Source organism: Equus przewalskii, chromosome 1 (assembly GCF_037783145.1).
Source record: "Equus przewalskii isolate Varuska chromosome 1, EquPr2, whole genome shotgun sequence".
Taxonomy (NCBI): Eukaryota; Metazoa; Chordata; class Mammalia; order Perissodactyla; family Equidae; genus Equus; species Equus przewalskii.
Window position 1 is genome coordinate 59,801,735 of NC_091831.1, and position 25,570 is coordinate 59,827,304.

The window sequence follows — 25,570 nt, forward strand, 5'->3', positions numbered from 1 at the left end:
AGTTACATGTGGTGACTGTCAGGACACCAGAAATCAAGAAGCCCATACATTAATCGAATTTGTCATAGCAAAGTAATTTCAAAAGGAATAGTCATAAAAACTCTTTCAAATTTTATGGCCATGAAATGTGTGTGTGCATATATATGTGGGCAGATTTTAGTACCTCTGAGGGCCCCAGGGACTTGCGAGGCCACACAGTGGTCCTGGGTGAGGTGTGAGGAAAGGGGGCTGTGCGGGAGGGAACAGCCAAGCAGAGGTGACTTCCAGAGGAGGTGATGTTTGAACAGGGCTGGCCCACTCCTGAGTCATCTCTCACACCCACCACACCCCTCCTGCCAACACACACTGGCCTCTCAGTTTCCTGAAGCCACTAAACTCTCATGAAACCTCAGAGCCTCTGCACAAGCTCTCCCCGCCCCCAAGTGTTCTTCCTCTGCTCCCCACCTCTGCTCTTTCCCTGGCTGGCTCATTCTCTTCTGTCTGTCCCAGCTTAAAATGCCACCTCCACAGAGAAGCCCACTCTGACTAAGCCACCTAAAGTAGCTCTGCCCACCTCCATACTCTGATTTTTTCAGAGCTGGTCCCACAGTCTGTGTTTGTTATGTTGCTTGCTTATTAAGAGGCAATATAGCTTTGTGATTAAGTGGACAACTTCTGGTACTAAAATATCTAGGCTCTGTTCCCAGCTGTGTGACCTTGGGCAAGTTACTTAAGCTGTCTGTGCTCCAATCTTCTCATCTAGAGAATGGAGATAGCTAGAGTCCCTACTGACAGTATGGTCAGTACTGTCCTGGCACACGGTGAGTGGCTGATCAGTGATGGCTCTCGTCGTGGTCACTGTCATCATCTGCCTGCCCTGCTGGAATCACACCTGTCTGTTCACTGTTGACCCCAGGGCTTAGCACAGTGCCAGGCACATTGTAAGTGTTCACAATATCTGTGAATGAAAATCGTGGAAGGACTTGCTCGCCTTTCTTCACCAGCGGACCTGGCCACCCAGCTCCGCCAGGCTGAGTTGGGTCTTCCTTGTCAGAGGGAGACCAGGGCGTGTGACGCAGGACTCTCCCCAGGACCCCTCTGGGGGGCGTGGCCCTGGGCCCTGGAGTCAGAGGTGCTGGGCGAGCCCAGGCTTCCTCAGAGCTTGTGTGCAGGGGCGTGTGCCTGTGTTCGGGAGCATTCGGAGTGGGCTGGGTGTGTGAGTGTGCACACGTGCGCTGAGGGCGTCCACCCCACAGCCCTGAGCTTGCAGAGCGGCCGTCTCTGTTTGCAGGCTAGATGGGGGCCCGGCTCTCCCTCCGAGCTCCTGCAGGCTCCTTCAAGGACCTGGCTGATGGGCATTGATTTAGAGCCTTTCAAAGCCCTCCAGCAACATCGAGGAGAGGGAGAGGACTGTTCCGGTCAGGCCAGGAGAAAAATGACGGGCGTGACGCGGGAAATAAATGAGAGGAGAGGGGTGAGGTTCTACAGAATGCTCAGCAGGGAGCCTGCAGGGGCCGCAGCGCCACCCTCTCCCACGCCCCACCCCACCCCATGACCAGGGGTCGGCCCAGAGGCCAGCAGTCAGTGCCCACTGCCCAACCAGGGCCACCTGGAGGCAGCTACCCCAGCCGCCCCGGGCACTAGGGGGTGGGGAGCGGGGATTTGGGAAGAGAGAAGCCACACCCCCAGTGAAATTGATCTCTGCACGTTTGGCAACAGGCTACTGGCCTGGACAGGCCACTTAACTGCTCTGTGCCTCAGTTTCCCCATCCAGAAAATGGGCATGAAAACCATCTCCTCCTCTAACTGGAGAGAAGCGTGGCAGAGATGCAGGGCTTGCTGGTCTCCTTCGGCCGTTAATAGGACGACTTTGCCTGGCTCGAGTTACACCTGGAGTACCTAAGAGCCCTGTTGTCACATCAGGGGTGATTGGGTCCCCATGACAGAGGCTGGGAAACTGAGGCAACATGCCCACAGCACAGTGAGGGCTCCTAGGCTGGAGGGCTGGGCCTCCCCCACCCCTGCCCCTTGGTGCAGCAAGGCTGGGGGAGGGTAGCTGAGCAGGGTGGGGTGGGAGAAGGAGCTCGTCCCCCTCTGGAGCAGAAGAGGGCCTGGAGTGGTCAGGGTTCAGCACGAGCACCAGCCTCTCCCCGCCCTCCTAGGGCCCAGGGGCAGATGGGAGCCCTCAGCCAGGGCAGCCGTCTGTCTGTTCTGGTCTGGTGGCCCCAGAGACACCTCCAGCTGGGGATTAAGCCAGAGGAGGGACAGATTCTGCTGCCAAAGCACAAAAGGCCCCATATCAAGTAAGATGAAGGAGCTGATGAGGCCAGACTGTCATCGCTGAGTATCCTGGAATTAAGAATGACACTGTCCTGATGTGACCCCAGGGACTGCGGCTGCCTCCTCCACTGATCTTGTCCACCTCTGGTGCTGCAGTGGCCCCTGGGGGGACAAGCTGGTGGTGGGTGCCATGTTGTCCTAGGACCCCGGGAGGCCTGTAGGGTGGGAGCTGGGTTGGCCCCAAAGCTGGTGCTGTGTGACCTTGAGTCTGGCCTGGGCCTCTCTGAGTCCTGCTTTCCACTTGTGGGAGGTAGAGGGCTTGAGAAGTCCCCTGCTGAGCAGGGCCTTGGCGGGGACAGGACCTGGGAGACAATGGGCTGTGGGTCTGTTGCCCTGGGTTAGGACAGCGCTGAGCACTGACCCTTCAGGGGGTGAGGCTTACAAGAGGGGACTTAGTCAAGGGGGGCTGGAAAGTTGAAGGGGCAGCGTGTTGGGGGCCCTGTGCTAAGACCCTCCCCCTCTGGCGGATGGCGCTCCCTCCTCCAGAGAGACTCAACCCTCTCCCACCTCCAGCCTCCCCTCTTCCAGCCCCGTGACTGTCCCCACCTGCTGTGACCCCCCCCCCAAACTGGGTGGATTGTCCGTGGCCCCGTCCCACGCCCTGTCCTCCCTGGTGTCATGGAGGCCTTTTCCTTTCAAATTGCCTCACGATCCAAATCTCCGAAGGAAGGAAGAGAAGGTCTGGTGACGATGAGCCCAGTTCCCCAAACCAGGATTTCAGTTCCTTCCAAAAGCTTAGCCACGGATTCAGACTCCCTGGCCCTTCCCAGCCCCTCCTAGAAGAATTCATGGTCGTGGAGCCCCCTGCTCTCCCCAAAGCCCAGAAACACGTCACCCCACATGTCGGGAGAGGAAGGCAGTGTGGCCGGCTGGCTACTAGCACGGCTCTGGAGGAGCCCAGAGCCGCTTCCTGGCTTGGAGACCTGGGGAGCCCCGCTGAGCCTCGTCTGTGAAATGGGCGTAATGATAGGCCTCCACCTCGTGAGGCTGTTGACATGGCCCGTGGGGAGGGCCTGGCGTTTATGAGGTGTTGGAAGGCTCCACATGCTGCTGTGTGCTAGGTGTTGCTTTTACGGATCAGAAGGCCGAGGCTTAAGCGGGGAAAGGGACTTACCTAAGGTCACAGCTGAGTGAGTGAAGAAACCAAGGAGCCCAAGACTTCCATTGCTGATTCATCTTCTGAACCTCCCGCCTCCCAGCCCCCAGCAGCCCCCCTGCTGGAGCCGGGAGGGAAGCCCACTCCAGGAGTCCAATCCAGGATGCCTCCTGCTCCCAGGCAGTGGGGAGCCTGGGACCTGGGCAGGAGCTCAGATAACCCAGGCCCGCAGACTGCGGCACAGAGACTCCCTCCGTGGGCTGGGCTCAGTGGAAGGTGGGTTCCCTCCCGGGCAGGTGGTGGCCGTGGACCCAGACCTGGGGGAGAACGGCACCCTGGTGTACAGCATCCAGCCGCCCAACAAGTTCTACAGCCTCAACAGCAGCACGGGCAAGATCCGCACTACCCACGTCATGCTGGACCGCGAGAACCCCGACCCCCACGAGGCAGAGCTCATGCGCAAGATCGTCGTCTCTGTCACTGACTGTACGTGCCCCTCTGCCCCTTGCAGCCCCACATGCCTGGGCTGTGGCCCCTCACACTGGGCAGCCTGGGGACCTCCCCCAGTGACTTGTCCTCTGGTCCTAGGGCCTACCCAGGAGGGCTGTGTTTTGATTCTTAAGACTGGAGTAACACCTGCTTCCCAGTTGTGACCCCCCCACCCAGGCACCCTTGGGGAGTGGAGGGGCCTGGAGGTGCCAGGCCCAGGCTGCTTCCTGGAGGCGCCACTGGGGTGGAGGGTCAGTGGACCTGTCCCCCTCTCCCAACTCGTCTTTCTCCCTGTCCCTTTTCTCATGCAACCTCCTTCCCTCCCTGGCTCCCTCTCTCCCGGCCCCCAGGCGGCAGGCCCCCTCTGAGAGCCACCAGCAGTGCCACGGTGTTTGTCAACCTCTTGGACCTCAATGACAATGACCCCACCTTTCAGAACCTGCCTTTCGTGGCAGAGGTGCTTGAGGGCACCCCTGCGGGGGTCTCCATCTACCAGGTGAGTTTCCCTTCCCTGGCCTGAGATCTTGCTCTCCATCTCACACCTCATCCCCACCAGCCAACAAGTGGACAGTGGGTGCCCTGGGTGCCTAGCCTCAAGCTGAACACCCTGCAGGGTCGGGACGGGGGTCGCCAGCCTAGACCACCAGAGGACACAGTCTGCGCAGGCTCTGAGAGCCAGTGCTCTGGGAGATGGTATGGAGGGCTTCCTGGAGGAGGAGGGGCTTGAGCTGGGTCTTGAATGACGGGTGGATTTGGAGAGGCAGAGGAAAAGCACCACAGGAGATGGATAAAGGCAGTGACAGATGGAGGAAGGGAGAGAGAGAGAATTCTGGAAGCCAAATCAGAGAGTTCCTCAGGGCCTGATTATGGAGGGCTAGCCTAAGACCCTCAACACCCCAAGGGGCTTCTGTAGGTGGTTCTAGAACACAAAGAAGGTCAGAGGAAAGTATAGCCAAGCACCCTCCCTCCAGGGCAGCCCCCTTCCTGTGCTCTCTCATAAGCCCCCCGGCAACTCCACACAGTGGGTGGGACTCTTCCCACTTTGCAGGAAGCTTGCAGAGACTTGCCCAAGTCCCTTTGGCCAAGAAGAGGTGAGGCCCGATCTTGAACCTGGCCCCTCTGACTCTGCTACGTGCCCTTCTGGGCAGGGAGGCCCTGAAGGTGCTGGTTCAGGGGAGATGATGCCCTAACAGGGGCTGTTTAGAAACCCTGGAAGGCCCTCATGGCTAAGAGCAAGGGCTTTGGAGTGCAACCCAAATGGGTGTGGACCCCAACTCCACCACCTGTGTGCTGTGTGACTTGGAGCAAACGACTAAACTTCTCTGGGCCTCGGTTTCTCACCTGTGAAATGGAGATCATAACAGTGCCTGTCTGGCTGTGCTCTGGAGACTCAGTCAGACACTGGTGTAAAGCGACCTGGCACGTGGACTGCAGGAGACGCACGGTAGCTGGTGGGCTTGTTATGTGTCTGTCATGAGGGTTTATACCAGAGAGACAGCAGAATCCAGTGACAGAGCCTTGGCTGGCTCCCATTCGAAGAAGGCTTGCTTGTCAGGATGCCAGCGTGGGCAAGCTGGCAGTGCCCTGCAGGCCCACTGTGCCTCAGCTCCTTCATCTGTAAAAGGAGAGAAATGGGGTTCTGTGACAGGTTCCAGGGACCATTCAGTCTCTCCAGCAGAACATTCTTCCCAAACCCCCACCAGGGGGAGCCATGATCCAAGGAACAGGAGCCTGTCCCTGGGGAGGGGTCACCAAATAGGAGGGGGAGTAAGAGAGCGAAGGAGCCTCCAGACTGGGTTCTCCAGCGGCTCACAGACAGCAGAGGAAGGAGATGTCCACCAGCACAACTTCCAAGTTCACAGAGGAACTGGCTCTGAGTCAGGAGAAGATGGTTGAAGGAGCTGGGAGTGTTTAACTTGGAAACCGTCCTCAGACACAGGAGAAGGGTTCTGACTTGAGCTGCACTGTTCCCCAGGTCCCATCTAGGAACTCAGCAATCCTTCTGTTGGATATGCAGAACTTTCTCCAGAGATTAGAGCCATGTGCAGATAAATTAGAAGTAGTGAGCCCCACATCCTGGAAAACATTCAAGCTGAGTCTGGACACCCTCTTGTCTAGTTTATTTGATGTAAGTTAGACCGGATGATCTTGGCATTGTCTCTCAATCTTAAGAGTCTTTGCTTCATCCAAAGCTCTATTTGAACTATTATTACACATTTTTCTCAAATGTCTTGAACCCTCTTCTGTAAAATTTTCAACATTTCAGGATCTTGAGTCAGGACTTCTCATATCAGGACTGGAGGTGCAGATGGGACCAGTGTAGGAATGTGAGGGGAGGCTAGCCTACACGTGGCCTCAAATGGGTTTTTTTTAGTAATAATCAATTCCTCAAGTGAGTTTTAAAAACTGACCGTTGGTATCATCTTATTTTTGTTGTTGTTTTATAAAGCAAAACAAAGCAGGGGAGGGCATCCTGTTAACTGAGGGTCCTGTGTGGTGGAGCTCCACATAATCAGAGGGCTCTTTGAGCTGTGATGACTGCTCCAGGCCAGCATCCTAGGGCCAGAGAGGGAGGGGACACTGTTGCCACACTCCAGAGTCGGAGGGCCTGGAGCCAGCTGGGTCAATGTGAGAGGGCTTCCTGGCGAGGAGAGCAGAGGATTGGAGAGGAAAGGCTGTGGGACCTGGACTCTTGTTCTAAAAAGTCCCTTCCCCACCCCCTGCCCCCTTGGTGCCTCTGGACACCTTTCAGCTCTTATGTTCTGCCCTCTAAGAGAACATCTGGGAGAGGAGGTTGGGGACAGTGGCCTTGCCTGAGGGTCTGAGGCAAGCAGGTGTATCGGGCTGGAGCCAAGCGCGGATCAGTGGGAAGGAGGGGAGGAGGGGGCACTTCTCAGGGGAGAAGCGTCAGGCCTGGTATCCCCACCCCTCACACAGCCCCTCCCCCCCCTCAGGTGGTGGCCATTGACCTGGACGAGGGCCTGAACGGGCTGGTGACCTACCGCATGCAGGTGGGCATGCCCCGCATGGACTTCCTCATCAACAGCAGCAGTGGCGTGGTGGTCACCACCACCGAGCTGGACCGCGAGCGCATCGCCGAATACCAGCTGCGGGTGGTGGCGAGCGATGCGGGCACGCCCACCAAAAGCTCCACCAGCACACTCACCATCCGAGGTGAGAGGGGTGGTGCCTCCTGCAGTGGGCTGAGCACATGGGCACAGGCCCTGGGGCAGGGCCAGGCAGGGCGGGAGCCCACAGCACTGCTGCTGTCCACCGCCCCGCAGGCACGGGCTGCCTCGCTAATGCGGCTCCCTCCTCATCTGGACCATCAACACAGCAGGGCCTTCCTGGTCTCCACCAGCCAAAAATGCCTGCAGAGCCTCTCCCAACCTGGGAGAGGCCCCCGTCTTGGTCTCAGCCACTGCAGAGGGCTTGAGCAGGGGTGGGGCCCTGGGGGCCACGAGCAGGCAGGGCAGGTTGCAGAGTGCTCTCCCAGTCTTTGGAGTCCAGAGTTTTTATTGCGAGGTGTGAAGGGAACCTTGCCCTCCCATGTGTGTGGATCGCCTGGAATCACAATGGAAGGACATTACCCTGAAAGAGGGCAGCTGGGGCTCCCAGGCTCCCTAAGAGTCCCCACCCCACTGGGGCCCTCTCATAAATCCCACTGACTCCACTCTCTGTCGGGGTGGGGCCAGGGAGGGTCACTGTTTCTCATGCTCTCTGGCTGTATCTTTAATTCTTGGGACAAAATTGGGACATTGACATGAGCTATTGCCAAAGGGACAGGAATAACCCCAGGGAAATAAGTGCACAGTGTAACGGGCAAGATGTGGCCTGTTCTCTGGGACATGCCCGGTCGCATCTGGGCTTCTGCCAGCCTTTGTGGGGTGGGGGTTAGCTCAGCACATTCACCCTCCTTAATCACCACCAGAGATAGTGCAGACTAGAGAGCGGAGCATTCTCTCTCCTGTTGGTCCAGGCTTGCCTTGTGGGTTCCTGGGGCCAGTTTGAGGACCCACTTCTGTGCCTAAGATTGACAGGGAGGATGTCGTCCTCTCAGGGAGGACCCCGGAGGATTGTTCTCTAAGGCTCAACAGAAGCCATATCACTAAATGAGCCCATCATTTCCCCTGGTGATATCAAAAAGAGTAGCCAACGTGGGGTAGGAGTCATTTCACTATGAAGCCCATCTTCTGAAGAAATAGGGGCCTGGCATGCAGAGCTGAAAAATCAAATATTTAAGAGATATTAGACTTTTTAGGGGGAAAAGTCCTTAAAGCCAGCTACTTTCCCTGGGACCAGGCCTCCCCAAGACTCCTAACCCCGCCACTTTCCCACTGTGTGACTTTAGACAAGTCACTCAACTGCTCTGAGCTTCTGTCTCTTCATCTGTATAGCGTATCTAATTATGGCTGCTTCATGAGGATATTATGAGGGGCCTGTGTGGTCCTGTATGAGAAGCACTTAGCATGGGCTTGGCGTGTGGGAAGAGCTGAGAAATGGTCACTGTCAACATCATCATCACCATCGTATTCATTGTCGTTGTTAGGCACATACTGGAGAGAGGTTCTGGGGTGTCCTTCCTCCCTGGGGCAGCATGAGCAGCAACAAGCCCCCAGGGGAACAGAGACTGTGGGAGAGTATGGAGTTCTGGCCCGCTCTGTCTGGCCCCAGCAGGCATAGGGGCCCTCGGCTCATGACCTGGAGCTTGACTCCTGGGAAATTCGTTTGCTATTGGTCTGTGGCATGGGCCACTGCCTTTGGAGCTGGTCTTTCGGAGCAGAAGCCAGCCAGCTCTGTGCACCGACTCTGCCCGCAGTGCTGGACGTGAACGACGAGACGCCCACCTTCTTCCCGGCCGTGTACAACGTCTCCGTGTCCGAGGACGTGCCACGGGAGTTCCGGGTGGTCTGGCTGAACTGCACCGACAACGACGTGGGCCTCAATGCCGAGCTCAGCTACTTCATCACAGGTGTGCCCTGCCTCCCCCTGCGGCATGTGCAGCCAGCCTGGGGTGGGGCCGGGGCACAGGGAAGAGGCCCCCGTTGGCCACCAGGATTTAGCCCCTGTGGAGCCTCCCTGAGGATTTGCTCTTGACCCTTCCCAGGGGCTTTGTGGCTGGGTTCCTCTGCTCTGGTTCCGGGGGCCTCCTGAACCTATTGGAGGTAGGGGGAACTTACTGAGGTTTAGTCCAGGGAGAGGTGGAGCCAGTGACTCCTACGGAGGAGGCTTGCCCCCACTGCACCCCACACCAGGGTGATGAAGCAGTGACTGGAGGAATGTGGCCTCGTCCTTCCCTGAGGAACTTTACTCATGAGAATTCCCATCTGTTTAGAGGCAGATGGTTGAGATCTCTCTAAATGAAATGGTGTTAGCTCAAAAATGTCGTGTAGCTACCACCTGGAGAGCTGTGGAGAAATATCATGAGGCCATGTCCTGACTCAACAGGGGAAAGGCAGCCGTGATCAATTAGTGATGCCTGCCATGACAGTAGGCTTGGTAGGTGGTGGCAAACATGCCATGTATTAGTCATTCCTGGGTTAGAGTAGTTTTCCAGCATTCTTCAGTCCGTCACTTGAGAGATGCCAGGATGCATGGGGCAGGGGGCAGTTCTTTCACATTCCTCAGCACTCCCTGGCCATTTTACTGGCTCAGTCTTCCCTCTGTCCATGGCCTGCCTGCAGCCACGTTACACACATGCTCATGTGCATACATGTGCATGCACACACCTGCAGTGCACACACCAGCCTCCCTGACACCTCTTCCCCTGGAGCAACGAATCCCAGGCTCACAGCTTGCTGCGGCCAAGGTGACCTCCAGCCCTCTGCCTCACCTTTCTAAATCCTTTCCTTCCCCTCCATAAAGGGGCCCAGTACCCTCAGGCCAGCTCCCTGTGGTCCGGTCCTCAAGTCTGCGCCGGAAAAGACTCAGTTATCAAGACCCCCATATGGCACCAACCATGGTTCAGCCACTCGCGCCACTTGTGTCTTAGTTCCTCCCCCGCCCCCTAGGAGCCAGATTGTGTCCCTCCTAGATGGTGCTTCAGACACTGGGGAGCAGGTACTGGAGGCTTGGGGGCAGGGGGCTTTCCCCAGGGGCAAACCATGTAAGCACAAGGGAGTACCTGGTGGCAGCCCCAAGGATAACTTCCAAGCACCCTGAAGTGTTCAGGTCCTGCTGACCTGAGAGCCCTCCCAGCCCTAGGACTCTCAGATTTTAATTCCACACATTCTGCGAGGAGCTGCGCAGTGTCCTGATCCAAGCCGGCCTGACCCAGTGCAGTGGCACCCTCTGCTGCCGGAACACCGCACTGCCTGCCAGCTGGCAGGGCCAGGGTCTCCACACTGCTCTCGTGGGGCCCTTTCCTGGCTCCCTTCTACCTCGGGGAGGAGACCCTCATTCTTCTCACCCGTCCCAGAACACAGGAAGACTCAGTAACACCTGTCTCCTGTCCACCTGACCCTGCTCTTCTCTCTGTGGAGCCTCCTGGGGTCCCCATACAGAGAGCCTGAGATGAGGGACCTGGAGTACCTTCAGCTGACCCCAAGGTCCTCGGCCACATATAAAAGCCCCAGCCCAGGTTAACCTCTCAGACACTTCTACCAGACAGACAGGCAGCAGAGTGCAGAGGGGCACAGGCTCAGCAGTCAGGCTGCCGCACTGGAGTCCTTCACCCCAAATAGGCAACCATAACCCAGGGCAACACACACAACCTCACTGAAGGACCGTTTTCCTTCTCTGTGGAGTCAGTGATAACAAATGAGATGAAACGGTCCACATGAAGGGCCTGGCGCGTAGTAGGTGCTCAATGGACGTTAGACCCTGCTGATTTCAGGCATTTGGCACCCCACCTAAGCCAACACCAGCCACACCGTCATCAGAGCCCCCCAGAACCCTGTTCTCTGGGCAATTCTGAGTGGGCAGCACAGCCTTCACTCTGGACCACCCCTGGAGTGTCCCAGCTCAGGAGCAGAGGGGGTGCCACTGCCCTTTCCCTCGCCAGGAGTCCTGTTTCCTGACCAAAGCGTCATCCTCTTTTTCTCACAGGTGGAAACGTGGATGGGAAGTTCAGCGTTGGTTATCGAGATGCCGTTGTGAGAACGGTGGTGAGCCTGGACCGGGAGACCACAGCCTCCTACACACTCGTCTTGGAGGCCATCGGTAGGGACCACCCCATGGCACACCACCAGCACAGCTGTTCCGGGCTGAATTCATGTAGGGTGCCCTTCCAGGGGCCAGCCAGGCCCTGAGCCAAAGCCTCTGCCCTGAGGCTGGTGAAGAAAGGGCGACCAGATGCTCAGCGTTATTACTGAGCACTTTCTGGGCATGAGGCTCACTGCGTGGTGCTGCATGCAAGATGCTAAGATGCTGTGGCGGGAGCTACAGGAGAGTCAGATGGGAGACCAGCATGTAGACAAATCACTGAAAAACCAGGCATAACAAGGCAGAGAGGGAGAGAGGATGGCGCAAGGGTAGCGGACACAAAGGGCGGTGGAAACACGCCGGGGGCAAGGGTGATCAAGCAAGACATCTTGGACAAAGTGGCATCTGGGAGTGCGTTTGGATCAGTTAGGACTCTTGGTCACAAATTTTAAAATAAAATAAACTGACTTCAGCAACGTGGACTCACAATGCCAGTCCCCCAGGAGATAGAGCTTCAAGTATGACTGGATTTGGGGCTCAGGTGTAGCCACCGGGCCACAGTCTCTCTGCACTGGCTGGCACTGCCTCCTGTGTGTCGGCTTCATGCTTTGGCTCACATAGTGACAAACTGTTGCCGCAGCCCCAGCCTTAATCCTCTTGGGTTTGAGTGCAGCCATCTCCCCTGCTGAAGCCCGCAGACAGGCTCCGATAAGTTCCATCTGCCCCGGCGCCTGTCCCTGCGCCCCTCCTTGTGGTCAACAGGAGTGAGATGTGCTGGTTGGTTAGGCAGAAGTCCCATGCCCGTCCCTGGGCCTGGGGGGCAGTCAGACCTGCCTAGAACCTAGGCCTCAGGGTCGGGTTCTTGATGGGGGGCCTTCTGGGCGTGGACTTGCTTGAGACAGCAGGACGTGCTGGTGGGCGGAAACAAGGCACGCCCCCCACCACCTGGAAGGCCAAGGAGGGCTTCAGTGTGTGGAGAAGCGGGGAGGGTGTTTCAGGCAGAGAGAGCAGTCCAGGCAAGGGCCTGGAGGTGGGGAAGCAGTGGGGGAGGCGGGGCAGCAGCCAGCCCCTGATGTGGCACACATTGGGCAGGGAGGCTCTGACCAGATGGGGACAGCCTGTGTCTGCCTAAATGTTGGGCTGGAAGTTTGGGCTTTGGTTTCCAGGCAGCAGGGAGCCCTTGAGGACCCCAGAGGGGAAGAAGGGTATGATGAGGCCTGTGTCCCCCAGATGCCCCCAGTCCTCCCAGGAGCACCCTGTTCAGTGTTTGCAGTGAGCTCTGGGTGAGAGGAATGAGCTCCATGCCTCACTCTTTCCAGCCAGCAGTCCCTCCCCAGCCCACCCATGTCCACGTGCATCTTCCCTCGGCCCTGCCCTCTCCCCATCCTGGGGCGGCCACATCACCCTCGGGAGACGCATCATCTCACCGAGTCCAGCCCTCACGGCAGGCACTGATGGCAGGAGGAAAGGCCTCAGGCTCACACCTTCTGTGAAGCCTGTCAGCTCACACTGTCCCCAGCCAGGGCAAGTAAGCAACACCCCCAGAGTGGCGGGAGGCAGGTCCTGGAGAGGAACCTTGGAGGGCAGATGGCCTCCCTCGGGGTGGGTGACTGCACCCCAGCATGTGGTCAGCTGACCTGGGGAAGAGGATGGAGTCACCTCTGGTCCTCAGCCAACTCCAGCTGCCCGTCCTCCTCCCTGGAATGACCACCCTTGCCTGGACACGCAGTGCTGGGCACAGGCTCCTTCCTCCAGGGAGGATGACCCACCAGCTGCCTCCAGGCTGAACTGCTTCCTTGGCCCTGGGAGGGTCCTGCAGGAGACCAAAGGGCAGAACCTCTGGAGCCTCAGGCTGAGAAGAGGCAGGGCCGCCCCCCCCCCACCCCCGCATGCTGAGCGCCCCCCGGGCCAGGTCTGTCCTGTAGGCCTGTTTGTTTGACCTGTCTTGTATTTCATAAAGAATGACAATTAGTTGTGAACATTTAAAAATCAGGAGATTTTATTTAAAACCTCAGATATTCAATTTCTCTTGAGAAATCAGAAGCTCTCGTGTCACTGGGCCCACCTTGTGCCTGTCTCCTGTGGACGGGAGCAGAGGACAGTGGCCCCGTGAGGCGGGCTGCCAGGTGTGCCACGTGGACCTTACCCCCCCTGCACCAGCAGCAGTTGGGTTTGTCACCTCAGCACCTGTGTCTGTTTCCTGGGCTGCTACAACAAGTTACCACAAACTTGGTGGCTTAAAAGAATGAAAATTTCTTCTCTCATGGCTCTGGAGGCCAGAAGTTCAAAATGAAGGTGTCAGCGGGCCATGTCTCCTGCAAAGGCTCTTGGGAAGAATCTGTCCTTGACCACTTGGCTCACGGCTGGAGAACTCCAGTCTCTGCCTTAACCTTACAAGGCCTCCTCTCTGTGTCAGGTCTCCCTCTGCCGTTCTCTTATAAGGACCCTTGTCACTGGATTTATGGCCCACCCACATAATCCAGGATACCGCATCTCAAGACCCTTAGCTTAATTACTTCTTCAAAAACCCTTTTTCCCAATAGGTTTACATTCACAGGTTCCCAGGGATTCAACATGGGTATATATATATATATATATGTATATTTTAGGGGCCCCTATTCAACCCACTTCATGCCTCAGTTTCCTCCTCTGTAAAAAGGGGTAATAATAACAGTTCCTACTTCACAGGCTTGTTGTGAGGACTAAATGAGTCAGAATGTGCCTGGGACATATTAGATATTGCTGGTGTGATTCCTAATCTGAGAAGAAAAACAGCCACCTTGCAGAGGCCAGGGTGGGGAGTGACAACGCACATGCCCAGGGAATTTCCCCTCAGGCAGCTGCTAACCCGTCCTCCTTCACGTCCCACAGACAACGGCCCCGTAGGCAAGAGGCGCACGGGCACAGCCACTGTGTTCATCACCGTCCTGGATGTGAACGACAATCGGCCCATCTTTCTGCAGAGCAGCTACGAGGCCAGCGTCCCCGAGGACATCCCTGAGGGCCACAGCATCGTGCAGGCAGGTGGCCGTGGCCCCCTGGGGCAGGTGGCAGGCTGGGGGCAAGTAGGACCACACTGGGCTCTGAGTGCACACACGCTGGGTAGCATTGTGGCAGGGAGGGATGGAAACAGGAGAGGGTCCAGCTCCTGCTCTGGAAGTAGCCAGTGCTGTGGGGAGAGGGGGACCCAGGCTCCCTCCTCCCTCCTGGGGAGAGTAGGCTCCAGGTTTTGTAGTCAAACAGGGTCTGGCTCCCCAAAAAAACAGAAGGGAGGCCTTGGCTGCCCCTTCCCCTCTCCCCCACAGCTCTCTCCTCATCCCCCACCCCACCCAGAAGGGCCTTCCAGAGCAGGGAGGAGCTAGAGATGTCACATTTTCCCAGAAAGGAGTTGAGGGGAGAGAGCCAGGGCCCAGTGAGGCCCAGAACAGAGCGGCTTTCATGGGCACTTGGCGAAGCTCCCCTCCTGGGCAGTAAACAGGCACCAGAAGAAAAGGTTCCTTTGCCCAGAGAGCAGGAGCGACAGCGCTGAGGCTCGGAGGGAGAGAAGGAGGCCCTGAAAATGAGGCTGGATGCCCTCCCCACCCTGCCCTGGAGCCTCAGTGCTGGATGGGGAGGGAAGCTGGAATGACTTCCCCTCTTCACCAGCTGCAGGCTGAGCCAAAGGCAGCAAATCTAGGCCTGTCCACTGGGGCAGGCTCCCGGGTTTGGGCGGGCAGAAGAGTGGGAGGCTGGGAGCTTGCCCACCTCCCTGCACTGGGGCCAGGACAGGGGCAGGAGAGATGCTGAGAGTCCAGGAGCCATGGGGATCTGCAGGAATCTGGGGCTGGTGCCAGAAGGTCCATTGCCTCTGGGCCTCAGCTGCCGGGGCTTGGAGAGCACCCCTACCACCAAAGCTGTGGTCCCGTTTCCCCGCAGCCTAACGCCTAATACCTGCCACTGCTGGCTCCCTGGTGGGTCTCCCAGGACCACCCTGGAGGTGGACATGGGGCTGTGGCCAGACCTTTGAGAGCCCCCTCCCCATCTCCAGCCTTTTCCTCCCCTTCAGGCCTGAGGGCAGCCTCACCCCCACCCCTGGTCTCCAGGAAGAGAACACCTAGTGCAAGCAGAGCCCCCTAGCCAGGGGATGACATGGTGACGGGCCGCAGGTGGAGTTCATCCTGGGATGTCTCAGGGAGCCCTGGGGGAGGGAACCAGGAAGAGGTTAACAGGTTAGCCAGGAGGGGTCACAAAGCCCTGTGGGAGGAGGCCTGCCCCACTTTCTAAACCCAAAGAACTGGTTTCTGTTTATACAACACTCAGCCTGAAATGCTAGAGCGTGTGAGTAATACAGGGCAACCCTCATTCTCCCCTCTTCTCAGGGAGAAATTCAGGCACTGGTAACTTCTCCAAAGCACTGAAGGAAGCTTCTGGCCAAGCTGGACTCACTCTGGTGTCCAGTTGTGCTGGAAGGAGGGCACAGTGGCCTCTCCAACAGGGCCTGCTTGGAGAGAAATCTCTGTAGGGGCATCCAAGGGAAGAATAGGGCTCCCCAGGACTCCTTCAGCTTGGAGGGGTGGGGACACCCCATACTGGGCCACCCTGCACCCAGTCAACAGAGCCCCCAAACTTCTGTGCCCGGAGCTGGTGAGGCGGAGTGAGGGGTTGGACACGGTCTCGCTCTCTGCCAGCTCCCAGGCGTGTAGGAAGGATAAGACACAGGCAAGGATGACCCACACCACCAAGAGGAAGTTATCCATGTCCTCCCTCGGAGGGGTGTGTCGGGGAGGGGCAGTTCTAGGCAGGAGGTGGCTGTCAGCTGGATAGCAAAAAGGGCTTCACAGAGGGTGCCCCATGTGAAGCATAACCCACGGCCAGGCCAGGACAGGTGGTTCAGGTGCCTGGAGTTTTGGGTCAAGATGAAGCTAGACAGATAGTTTGGAGCCAGCTCCCACTGGGTGCCAAAGGCCAGACTAAGGAGTTCTGGCTTTATCTAGCCAGCAGTAGGGAGCCAACGAAGGTTTTGGAGCTGGAGAGTGGAAAGCCCGGAGAAGACTTGGCTAGCTGCACTATGGGTCACAGCAGGGTGGCGTGGGACAGCCCTGTGGTGGGGCACGAGGTGGCCCTGGCCGGTGGACGCTCTGGGGCAGGAGCTAGGCAGCTCAGATCCCCTCTGCCCAATCTCCAAATTTGGGACCCAACCAAAGTGTTTAGCCCTGGCCTTGGGAGGAAAGGTTGACGGAGTGGGATTCCAAGAAGCTCATCCTAGGGTGGGATTGCTTTGAAAGGTAGGCAGTCAATGAAGCAATTGCCAAAAACACAGCATACCAAGTGTGGCCGAGGCCTGAGATCCCGTAGCTGCCCTGGAAAGCTCAGGACCCTCCCACAGGAGAGGAGGCCGCCTCCTTCCCTGGGCCAGGCATGGAGCCACTATAGCGTGTCCTCAGAGCCCAGGTGGCATCACCTCCAGCTGCTGGCAGTGCCTCCTGCCATTCTGACACAGCACTGGTCCTGGCCTCTGCAAGGAGCTTAACCCATTCATGATCCATCCTGACGTGGGTACATTGAAGGGGGGCTGCCAAGCTGGCCGCCAAGGTCATGATTGGCCAGGCAGTATTGAGAGCCTGCTGCTCGCCCCTCCTTCCAGCACACACCCAGGTATCAGATCTGCCCAGAGCGAGCGTGCTGGCTGCTCCCCTGGATTACTAGGCAAATGCTGGCAGGGCCAGGAAATCCGAGGAGAGGTGTCCCTGGGTTCCAGTTTGCCTCAGGCAATGAGTTGGCACAGAGATCGGGACAGTACCTTGCACCCAGTGTGGGCTGAGTATTCCACTTGGCTGGGGGGGAACCTTTGGCCATTCAGCAACCAGCACTGGAGTCCGAGCTGGGCTTTAGCACGTGGAGGTGGGCAGGCCTTCTGCTGGGAAGCAGGGCACTGCTCCCTGGAGGTGGGTGGTGCCTGGTTGCCAGGTCATACCCTCTAGAACCTCAGGCCAAGGGTCCAGATGGCTGCAGGCGCTCAGTAATTGGTCCAGCAATCCTTCAGCAACAGAGCTAGAGGGTCTGCAGAGAGGAAGGTATTCTTCCAGGGCCATCTCTGGGAAAGGCCATGGCCCTGCTCACATAGGGAACCACTCGGGGTGAGCATGTGGCCCAGGTTCTGTGGGCCGCTGCCCTCCTGCAGCCTGTGGTGCAGGGCTCTGTCCGAGGCAGGAGGATCCGGGCTGGATCCTGGATGGGGCGGCACACCCCATCACATCTTGGTAGATTCCGTATAGTCACAGTTGTGGTTGTCATCGTGGTCTGGCAGGGGTTGTTGAGGGGCCAGCCGGCCACGGTGGAAGCTGTGCAGGGAGCGGCGCAAGGAGCCCAGCCGCTTCCAGAGCCGGAGCCGGGGCTCGCTGGGTTCCCCAGGGTGGTGGGGCATGCACTCGCGAGCCTGGCGGCGGCTCGGGTCCAATGCAGCAGACTTGCAGAGGATCATGAACAACAGACAGGTGGTCAGCAGGAAGAAGATGCAGGCCAGGGCAAAGAGCACGGGGAGGAGGTCACCTGCCTCCATGGGTCTCCCTGGAGTGACAGGAGCTGTGAGGAAGGCGAGGGGGCTGGGGCCCTCTGTGCTCATGGCTCCTGCAACAGGAATGGGACAGAAGCTCAAAGGCAGATCAACTGGAGCCAGGGCTGGGGAGGGAGAGGAACATTGATGGGGGCTGGGTGCTGGTAAACTAGCTGCAGATAGCATCGTGGCCATTGTACAGGTGAGAACAATGAGGCCCAGAGATGTGACCAGTGTAAGGTCACAGAGCAGATAAGTGATGGAGCTGGGCCTAAACTCAGATCATTTTTCTGCTACCTTCCCCTGCCCGCTTGCCGCAGAGGAGACAGGAGGGTAATGCCTTCTGGCATTTTAAAATCAATTCTCATGAATTACAATAGAGTCTTAGACCTGAAAACTTGGGATCCAAGACCAACTCATCAATAAGTTGCTCTGTGACCAGGAACAAGTCATAGATTATAGGATGCTGCAGCTGGCAAGGACCCTAGCAATTCTCTAATAAGCTGCAAACTGGGGGCCCACAGGTATGTTTCGTGGGGTCCTTGCAGGGCTTTTATAAATTTAATTTTGAATATTTTAAAAAACACAAACGAAAAACTAAAAGATTTCACATAAATATCTGAACGTCTGGCTTCCTTTGAAATTTCAGAATTTCAGTAGCGGCAACATGGGACCAGATGCTGCCTGGCACCCAGTGGCTGGGGCTGAGCAGCATCTGCCCCCTTTAGACAGGGCTCTGGCCCCCACTCGCCACACTCCCCCATAGGCCCACTGCACACCTCACTTCACCTGCCTGGCCCCATGGGCATTCTGTTGGTGCTTCCTGATACAGTCTAACCTGCTCACATGACAACAGAAGAAACTGAGGCCCACACAAGAGGCCAAGCCCAAGGCCACACTGTGAGCCAGTGGCCAAACAAAGGCCAGGACCAGGTTTCCCATCTTCTGGCCCTGTGGCCTCGCCACCCTCTGACTCCCAACCCTCTCTCAAGGCTCACTGAGCTGCTCCAAGGACTGGTAGGAAACAACCTGCAGAAAGCAACAGAGTTCACGAGGTGGGGCTCGAAGCCCCCCAGACACCAGTCACCTGTTGTCACTTAAGATCATCCCACTAGAGGGAGCGTGACAGATGGTCCTTATAGATGGAAAATCAGGCTGAGCTTTTGGTTGAATATGTCTGAGCTAGCAGATGAATAGGCTGGTGGAGCCTGGCGGGTAGGTAATGCGTGACCAAAGAGGACAGGTGGGCAGGTGCACTGGAGCTCACTGGCTGGGCCTCCCGCTGGCTGGAGGAGCCTCACCGGGCTGTCACCAGGTGCCGGCCCCAGGTGGTTGGCTCTTCCAGTTTCCTAGGAGCAGCCAGGAATCTGGATTTTTAGGCAAACGTTCCTGATGTTTAAATGTTGGCAACAAATTCAAATTTGGTTAAGTCAAGAGAGAAAAAAACAAAACAAAACACTGCAAAGGCCAAACAAACTTGACTCCAAAAAAATTTTAAAGGAATTTGCAAATATTTAAAACACTACAACAGGCCAAACCGAACACGTAAACAGGCTACGTCCAGCCTGTGGCCAGCAGGTGTGAGCCTTGATCACTACAAACAGAGGACAGGAAATCCAAAAGAGGGTCTAACAGAAAGGAATCATTTATTTCTGTGTGACCTTGGAGCCGGTGGATGAGGGGAGAGATTGCCCTCCCTTTCCCGGCCTGCGGCTTAGTCTAACTCACAGTCAAGTTTCTAGCACCAACACTCAGCAGGAGGGAGCCCTTCAGGTCACGCCCAGGCGCTGCATGTGGTGGCAGAGCCCCTGTCGGCAGGCAGCAGAGACTAGAGTGGCCACCTGGCCCCACCCCACTGAGCCCCCGGCCCCAGCCCAGGCACTCACCAGCAGTCGCAGGACCCAACTCCCGGCTCCTGCGCCAGCCTCCTGTCTGCGTGCAGCCTCAGTGCCCAGCCGACTGAGGGCACTCCCTGCACCCCACCCCACTCCCACCCATCCCAGCATTTCCAGACAGAACATGCATGACCCCTCCTAGCTCCCAGCTGGAAACTTTGATGCCGGCCTAACTGCCCGGGGCCTCCGCCTTTCAGGCACTGGGCCTAGAGCACGCACTCCGGCCCAGCTGGCAGCCATGCGTGGGCTGGCCTTTCCTTGAATCTGAGCAGCGAGGAGGGATGGGGTGTGCCCATCGCCATCTCCCATGGGGAGAAAAATGGCCATCCCTCTTTCCTACCCTGGGCAGTGCTTGGCTGGGAGTAAGAAAAGAGCAGTCTGAAACAGAGGAAGTCTCAGTCCTTCTAGGCCTAATGTTATTTCAAGGCCTTCACATGCATCTGGAGACCTAATCAGGCTAGCAAGGCAGGTCCAGCCTTCAGCCCCTGGGGACATGATTTAATAAAAAGATAAGTGAGGCTATATTTAGCATCTGAATAGTTCCCTTGGAAGCAAGAGATTCCAAAGTGCTTAAAAACACAAGCGGCAGGGCCCGCTTGACAGGCCCGCTTGACACTCCCGCTGACCAGCCAGCAAGGGCCAACTGGTTCTGGGAAAAGGAGGCCTCCACCAGACCAAGGCTAGGAATCGTCGTGAGGGCACCAAAGCATCTCCCTGCCCGCTGGGGCCCAGGGCATGCCACAGGCCCTGCTCTGGACATAGCTCTGCAATCTCAGTCTAGAACCTTCTTTCTTCCCTCAGAGGTCCTTTAGAGCAGGGCCTATGAGCAGAAGGGACTGAGCCCAGAGCACATCTCTCTGTGTGGCCTCAGGCTAGCCACTGCCCCTCACTGGGCCTTGTTTCCCCTCTCTGCAGAAGCAGAGGGGCTCCCCAGGTCTGAGCATACCCGCGCATCCTCCCCGGAGAACCGCTGCAAGGATCTGGCCCCACTTTCCTCACCAAGCTACTCCTGCAGCCCCCAGCACTGACCTCAGAGCCAGCCCTCAGCAGTCCCGAGCTGGGTGGAGAGGTCTTCTCAGCTTTCCAAGGGAGGCCCAAGGAGCACCAGGTGCCACCCACGACCCCAACACGCCCTGGGCTCTGCCGTGCCCTGAGCCCCTCAGCCAGGCTGGGCAGACTGGGCCGTCTCCCCTCACTTTCAGCTAGACCTGGCTTTGTCTAGAAGAGCTGGGGCCCTGCCTTAGGGAGGGGACAGCCAAGAGGGTAGGGATGGCAACTAGGCTGGGAAGAAGGCGGGGGAGCCGTCAGAGGAACGGAGTTCTCCTGAGCTTCCCACGGCCTGTCTCTAGCCTGTCTCCTTGGAGCCCTCTCAAGGGGTGGAGGCGCTGGGGCGATGCAGCGGGTTTCACTGCCTCTGCGGCCCCAGCTCTCACGGTCCCCCGTGGATGTTGAGTGGTACGGTCGGGTGGCAGCCAGCAGTCTGCTATTCAGTGCCTGCCAGGCTCCAGGTTACCGGGGAGAGGGTAGCCACGCAGCAGGGAGGAACAGGAAGAAAGATGGGCCTCGCAGCCCCTGAGGCCCCTCCTCCCCTCCTGCGGCGTCCCTGGGTGCCTCACCCTCCAGGCTTCTCCCTCCGCTTCCTAGTAAAGCATCTTGCCTTTGATGGTGTCTGGCTGCAGAAGGGAGGGGTGCGGGGCATTTTCAAAGGCCAAAGAGATCACAGGACAGAAAGCACAGGACTAGAGGACAGCCAAGACTGCTCCTCAAGTCTGGGTGGACCCTTGGAGACCCTCCAGGTGGTAGGCTCTCCACACACATATGCACACAGACACACACGCATGCACGCATGCCCTTCCCCCAGCTTCCTTCCTTCCTGGAAGCCAGAGCTTCCCTGGCAACCAGCTGCCTGTTTAGAAGCCTAAGTTGTAAGCAGCTTCCCCATCAGGGCCTCCTAAGCTCCTAGAAATACAACATGGGGAGAGTTGTGGCTCTGCCCACACCTTTTGGAGCCCCTGTTTTTGGTATTTAGCTCCTCCTTGCCTTTAGTCCTTGACCGCAAAAGAAGCCTCCTCTGCACAGCCCCAAATGGATGGGAGCCTTCCATGGACTGTCAAAGTCTGTTAGATACTGAGGGGTCATCACATCCAGCCCCCTGTCTCTCAGATGAGGAAACTGAGGTCCAGAGAGGTGTGGCCTGGCCAAGGTCACCCATCAGTCAGTGGTGGGGCATTTGGTGCTTTCCCCTCCAAAGGGTGGGCAGGCATCTGGTGCTATGTGCAGCATCAGCCTAAAGATGTTCCCAATACCCAGAGCCCCCAGTGGGATTCCTGCATCTTACCTCCGTCCCTTCACTGCCCCTCACTTTCCTTAACCTTCTCTTCCCAAGCCGACTGGACACCTCATCTACGGCCCCCATTTTCCTGAGATGGCAGGAGGCCAAGCTCCCAGGGGGGTGCAGGCTGCTGAGGCAGGGAAGCATCAGGGAAAGCTCACCATGGATAGAGACGCCCAAGGGCATCCTCTGGACAGCTTGGCCCTCTTGCCCGTCCTGATCCCTCCCAGATCTGGACTGTTGAAGCACTCCAGTACACCCCTCCACCTTCTAGCTCTTAAGACTTCTCAGGGAGGGGAGAGGAAGAACCCCATAGCAAGGGGCAACCCAGCCATCCCCTCTCCAGTATAAATCAAATGGGCCTCCCAGGAGAATGTGGCATAATTCATAATGTCCAACCTTCTACATCTGTTCCTGTGCCAGCCACCAGACAAGATGCTTTGCAGACATTATTTCTAATCTTCCCATCAACTCTACAAAGTTGGTTATCATTGTACCCATTCTACAGATAAGGAAACTGAGGCTCAAAGGCTCATTACTTATCCATGGTCACATAGCCAGTAAGTGACAAAGCCAAGTTTTACACTTGGGCCTGCCTGACTGAGACACCTTGTTCCTTTCACTCCAACGTACTTCCCCTCCTCCCCACCGTCAACATGCTTTTCAAAATCCTTAGACACACTTGGCCCCTGGGTGCCGGGGTCTCACCAGGCCCGCACCTGCTGCCAGGCTCATCATTCTCATACTAGCCTCCATCCTGTCCTTTCTGTGCTCCACATTCTGCTGAGGCTCCCACTGCCCCAGAGAGAAAGATCCTTTGCTATTCATTGAGGCACGTGTTCCACTCATCCAACCACATGCCTCTGCTGTGTTCCAGTGTGAACCTTTCATTCCAGACAGACCGGGGTCCCAGTCCCTTGCTCAGCCCTCCTCAGCAGCCTCTACATTTGCTCACTCTGTTTCCTGGCCTGAATATTCTTCCCAACCCTCTCTTGCTAAGCCTGGTCCTTCCCATCCTTCCAAACCAAACTCCTCCTCTGGAAACCTTTAGCCAGTCCTATCCTTGATGGCCTCTGCTGTCTAGATCTTTGCAAGTAGGAGCCCATCCCCTCTTCCCTGGATCCCCCACTGTGCCTGGCCCAGGGCTGTGCACACAGCACACACTTGTCAGAATTTGTCCAGTGTGCCAAGATGGGAGAGCCTGCATTAGGGCTTCAGGGGCAGGAAAGAAAAACTCAGTGCAAATTCACTTGGACAGAAGGGAAAGTGTGCTGGAGAGATGCTGGGATACCCCACAGACTCAAAGGAAGAGTCAAATGGGGAAAGGTGGAGGCGCAGCTGGGCCTCTGGCATCACTGGGACCGGGGAGCCAGCTACTGCAGTGCTCTGTGCTGTGTGTCCTTCACCTCTGTTTGCCGAATGTCGCCTTTATTACCTCTCACCAGAGATCTGCTACTAAGTCATTCACATATTCATTCAACAAATATGTGACCCTAGTTTCTGCCAGGATTGTTGTTCTAGAGACAAGGGATATAGCAGTGGACAAGCCCCTTTTTTTTCCATGGGGAGGTAGACAGAAAGTGAAGATACAGTGTATCAGAGGCTGATGGGGGTGGGAGAAGCCAGGGTACTGGAGTGGGGGCTGCAATTTCAAACAGAATGGTCAGGGAACACCTTGTGAGAAGATGACATTGAAGCAGAGACCTGAGGAAATGAGAGAGGGAGCATGCAGATCTCTGGAGGGAGAGCTGACTGGGCAGCGGAAACGGCGAAGGCAAAAGCCCTGAGGCTGGCTTGCACCTGGTATTCAAGAAATAGCAAGGAGACCAGCGTGGCTAGGGTAGAATTAGTGAGAAGGGAGTGGAAGACAAGCTCAGATACTCCTACTTCTTACCACTAGGAAGACCGACACTCTTTCTCTGGGCCCAAGGTCCAAAATCCCAGAGAAAGATGTGATTAGCCCAGTTTTGCTCAGGTGCCATCTCCTGGACCAGTCACTGCTGACCATGATCAGTAAGAACCTGGCAGCCCCAGTGCACACCACAGGGTTGACGTGAGAAGGCAGAGCCAGAAGAAGTGAGAGGGTCCGGGGCATTACGAAGCAATTCACCACAAATCACACAGACAACATACCGTGGCCCTGTGGGCATCTTCCTGCATCACCTGGCAGGGGTGTTCTCTCCTTGTCTCAAGCGTACAGTGGTAGAGCAGGTGTTCAGTTCTTGGCTTGACAGGACTTGCCTTGGTGCCGGCTGTGGCTCTGCCAACAGCCTCAAGGCTGGACTCCTTATAAAGAGGGCTGTGCACTGGGCAGTGTCTCAGAGTGAGAACAGCACACTCCCAAGTCCCAGAGGAGACAGCACATAAGCCTGAGGTACAGCCACGCAAGCCGGGCTGATTGGAAACTAGACTGGAGCGATCCTGTGGGTAAATGAATATGGAGCCATTCTTTGGGAGGTGGGATTTCTGAGTTTCCACAAAGTGGCTGTTACAGTAGACAGTGCCTGCCCTGGCTGGGACCCAGTGTGGCCAAAATGGCTTCAGACCAAAGAAGTGTGGGCAAGAAGCAGCCACCCTAGGTGAGGCTCCTGGGATCTCAAAAGGTCGAAGGAGGGAACTGTGGAGGTACGGACTGACCTAGTCAAGCCTGGATCCAGAGAGCCCTGGTGCCATCAACCACCTTCTCCCTCATCCTCCCTAAGAACCTGGAAGAGGATCAGGGAACAGAGCTGGCAGGTGCCCTGCCACAAACAGGGCAGCATGGAGCCATCAACAGTCAGGTGTCCTCAAGCAGGATGTGAAAGACAGACATGCCCCTCTCCTCTCCCATGCCCTCAGCTCTGTGGGAAACCACAGGTTTGGGCAAGATAGGGTAGGGTGGTGTGGAGGCGGGGAAGGGCACCAGAAACTTCTCTCCCTGTGGGGTGGAATTCGAGTGACCACATATCTCATTCTCCCTCAGCTAAAAGCCACAGATGCCGACGAGGGCGAGTTTGGGCGTGTGTGGTACCGCATCCTTCAAGGTGAGTGGGCTGCCTGGGAGGGCAAGGGCCAGCCCTTCTGCCTTTAGGATGGCAGAGCTTCTCTAGGCTGCCAAGGGTCTGGGAGGTGAAGCCAAGGAAGCCCTAAGCACTGTACACATGGGCAGGCCAGAGGGGAGAACCAGGGACATTCTCCAATCATTTGTACCAAGTTGGATGTCTTTTAAGTGAGGGTGCTGCATCTGGTTGCCATGCTCCTGAGGGTCCTCCGTCCCACAGTGCGATAGCACCAGAGGGGGGCGGTGAGTCTCATTGGACCAGCTAGAAATCACATGACCATTTGTGAACCAGTCACTATGGCCAGAGACTAAAATATGCTGACCTGCCCACTCCTGGAATCTGGGGTGAAATCACCCCTACACAAAGCACAGGGACTGAGAGTGGAGGAGGGTGGAGCCCTAGAGGAAAATCAGGGTGCTGTTACCGCAAGATGGTGAAATAGGAGCCAGACCAGCCCAGAGATGTCCACAAAATCCTCCATTCAACCACCCACAGAGAACTTGGTTTTGCTTCCTCTTTCTGCAGTGCCCCAGATCCCTTTGAAATGTTGAATCCACTGATACCTCTGGGTATGGGGGTCTCAGGGGATCCCCAGCCTTCCCTTAAGGATGGTATAAGGTGGGCTTCTGCCCACTCCCTCAAATCCTGCCTCCTTGCCATTGTGGGCTTTTGGCTAAGCTCCCAAGACCTTTGGACAGAGTCAGCATTCTTGGGGTCTGGGCC

The 25,570-nt window shown here is 57.0% G+C and overlaps 2 protein-coding genes across 4 annotated transcripts in view; one reads left to right on the top strand and one right to left on the bottom strand.

Moving 5' to 3' along the window:
• Window positions 1-25,570, top strand: part of LOC139074484 (cadherin-23-like) — a 316,069-nt gene that overhangs the window by 282,364 nt on the left and 8,135 nt on the right. Inside the window, exons 22-28 of the mRNA XM_070565310.1 lie at window positions 3,712-3,901; window positions 4,255-4,400; window positions 6,859-7,078; window positions 8,724-8,876; window positions 10,952-11,065; window positions 13,919-14,067; window positions 24,769-24,829. Coding sequence (XP_070421411.1) covers window positions 3,712-3,901; window positions 4,255-4,400; window positions 6,859-7,078; window positions 8,724-8,876; window positions 10,952-11,065; window positions 13,919-14,067; window positions 24,769-24,829 — 1,033 coding nt within the window. The remainder of the gene's footprint in view (window positions 1-3,711; window positions 3,902-4,254; window positions 4,401-6,858; window positions 7,079-8,723; window positions 8,877-10,951; window positions 11,066-13,918; window positions 14,068-24,768; window positions 24,830-25,570) is intronic.
• On the bottom strand, window positions 13,020-20,643 carry C1H10orf105 (chromosome 1 C10orf105 homolog). 3 transcript variants are annotated; one of them, XR_544528.2, is made up of 3 exons: window positions 19,466-19,598; window positions 16,352-17,653; window positions 13,020-15,224 (listed from the first exon to the last, which is right to left on the bottom strand). XR_544528.2 is itself a non-coding variant. In XM_008517717.2 (2 exons), the coding sequence occupies exon 2, from the start codon at window positions 17,646-17,648 to the stop codon at window positions 17,277-17,279; it is 372 nt and encodes a 123-aa protein (XP_008515939.2). In that variant the 5' UTR covers window positions 17,649-17,653; window positions 20,504-20,643; the 3' UTR covers window positions 13,020-17,276. The 3 variants fall into 3 exon arrangements, 2 of the variants coding, with proteins under 2 accessions (XP_008515939.2, XP_008515938.2); XM_008517717.2 differs by lacking the exon at window positions 19,466-19,598 and adding an exon at window positions 20,504-20,643 and having other exon boundaries at window positions 13,020-17,653; XM_008517716.2 differs by having other exon boundaries at window positions 13,020-17,653.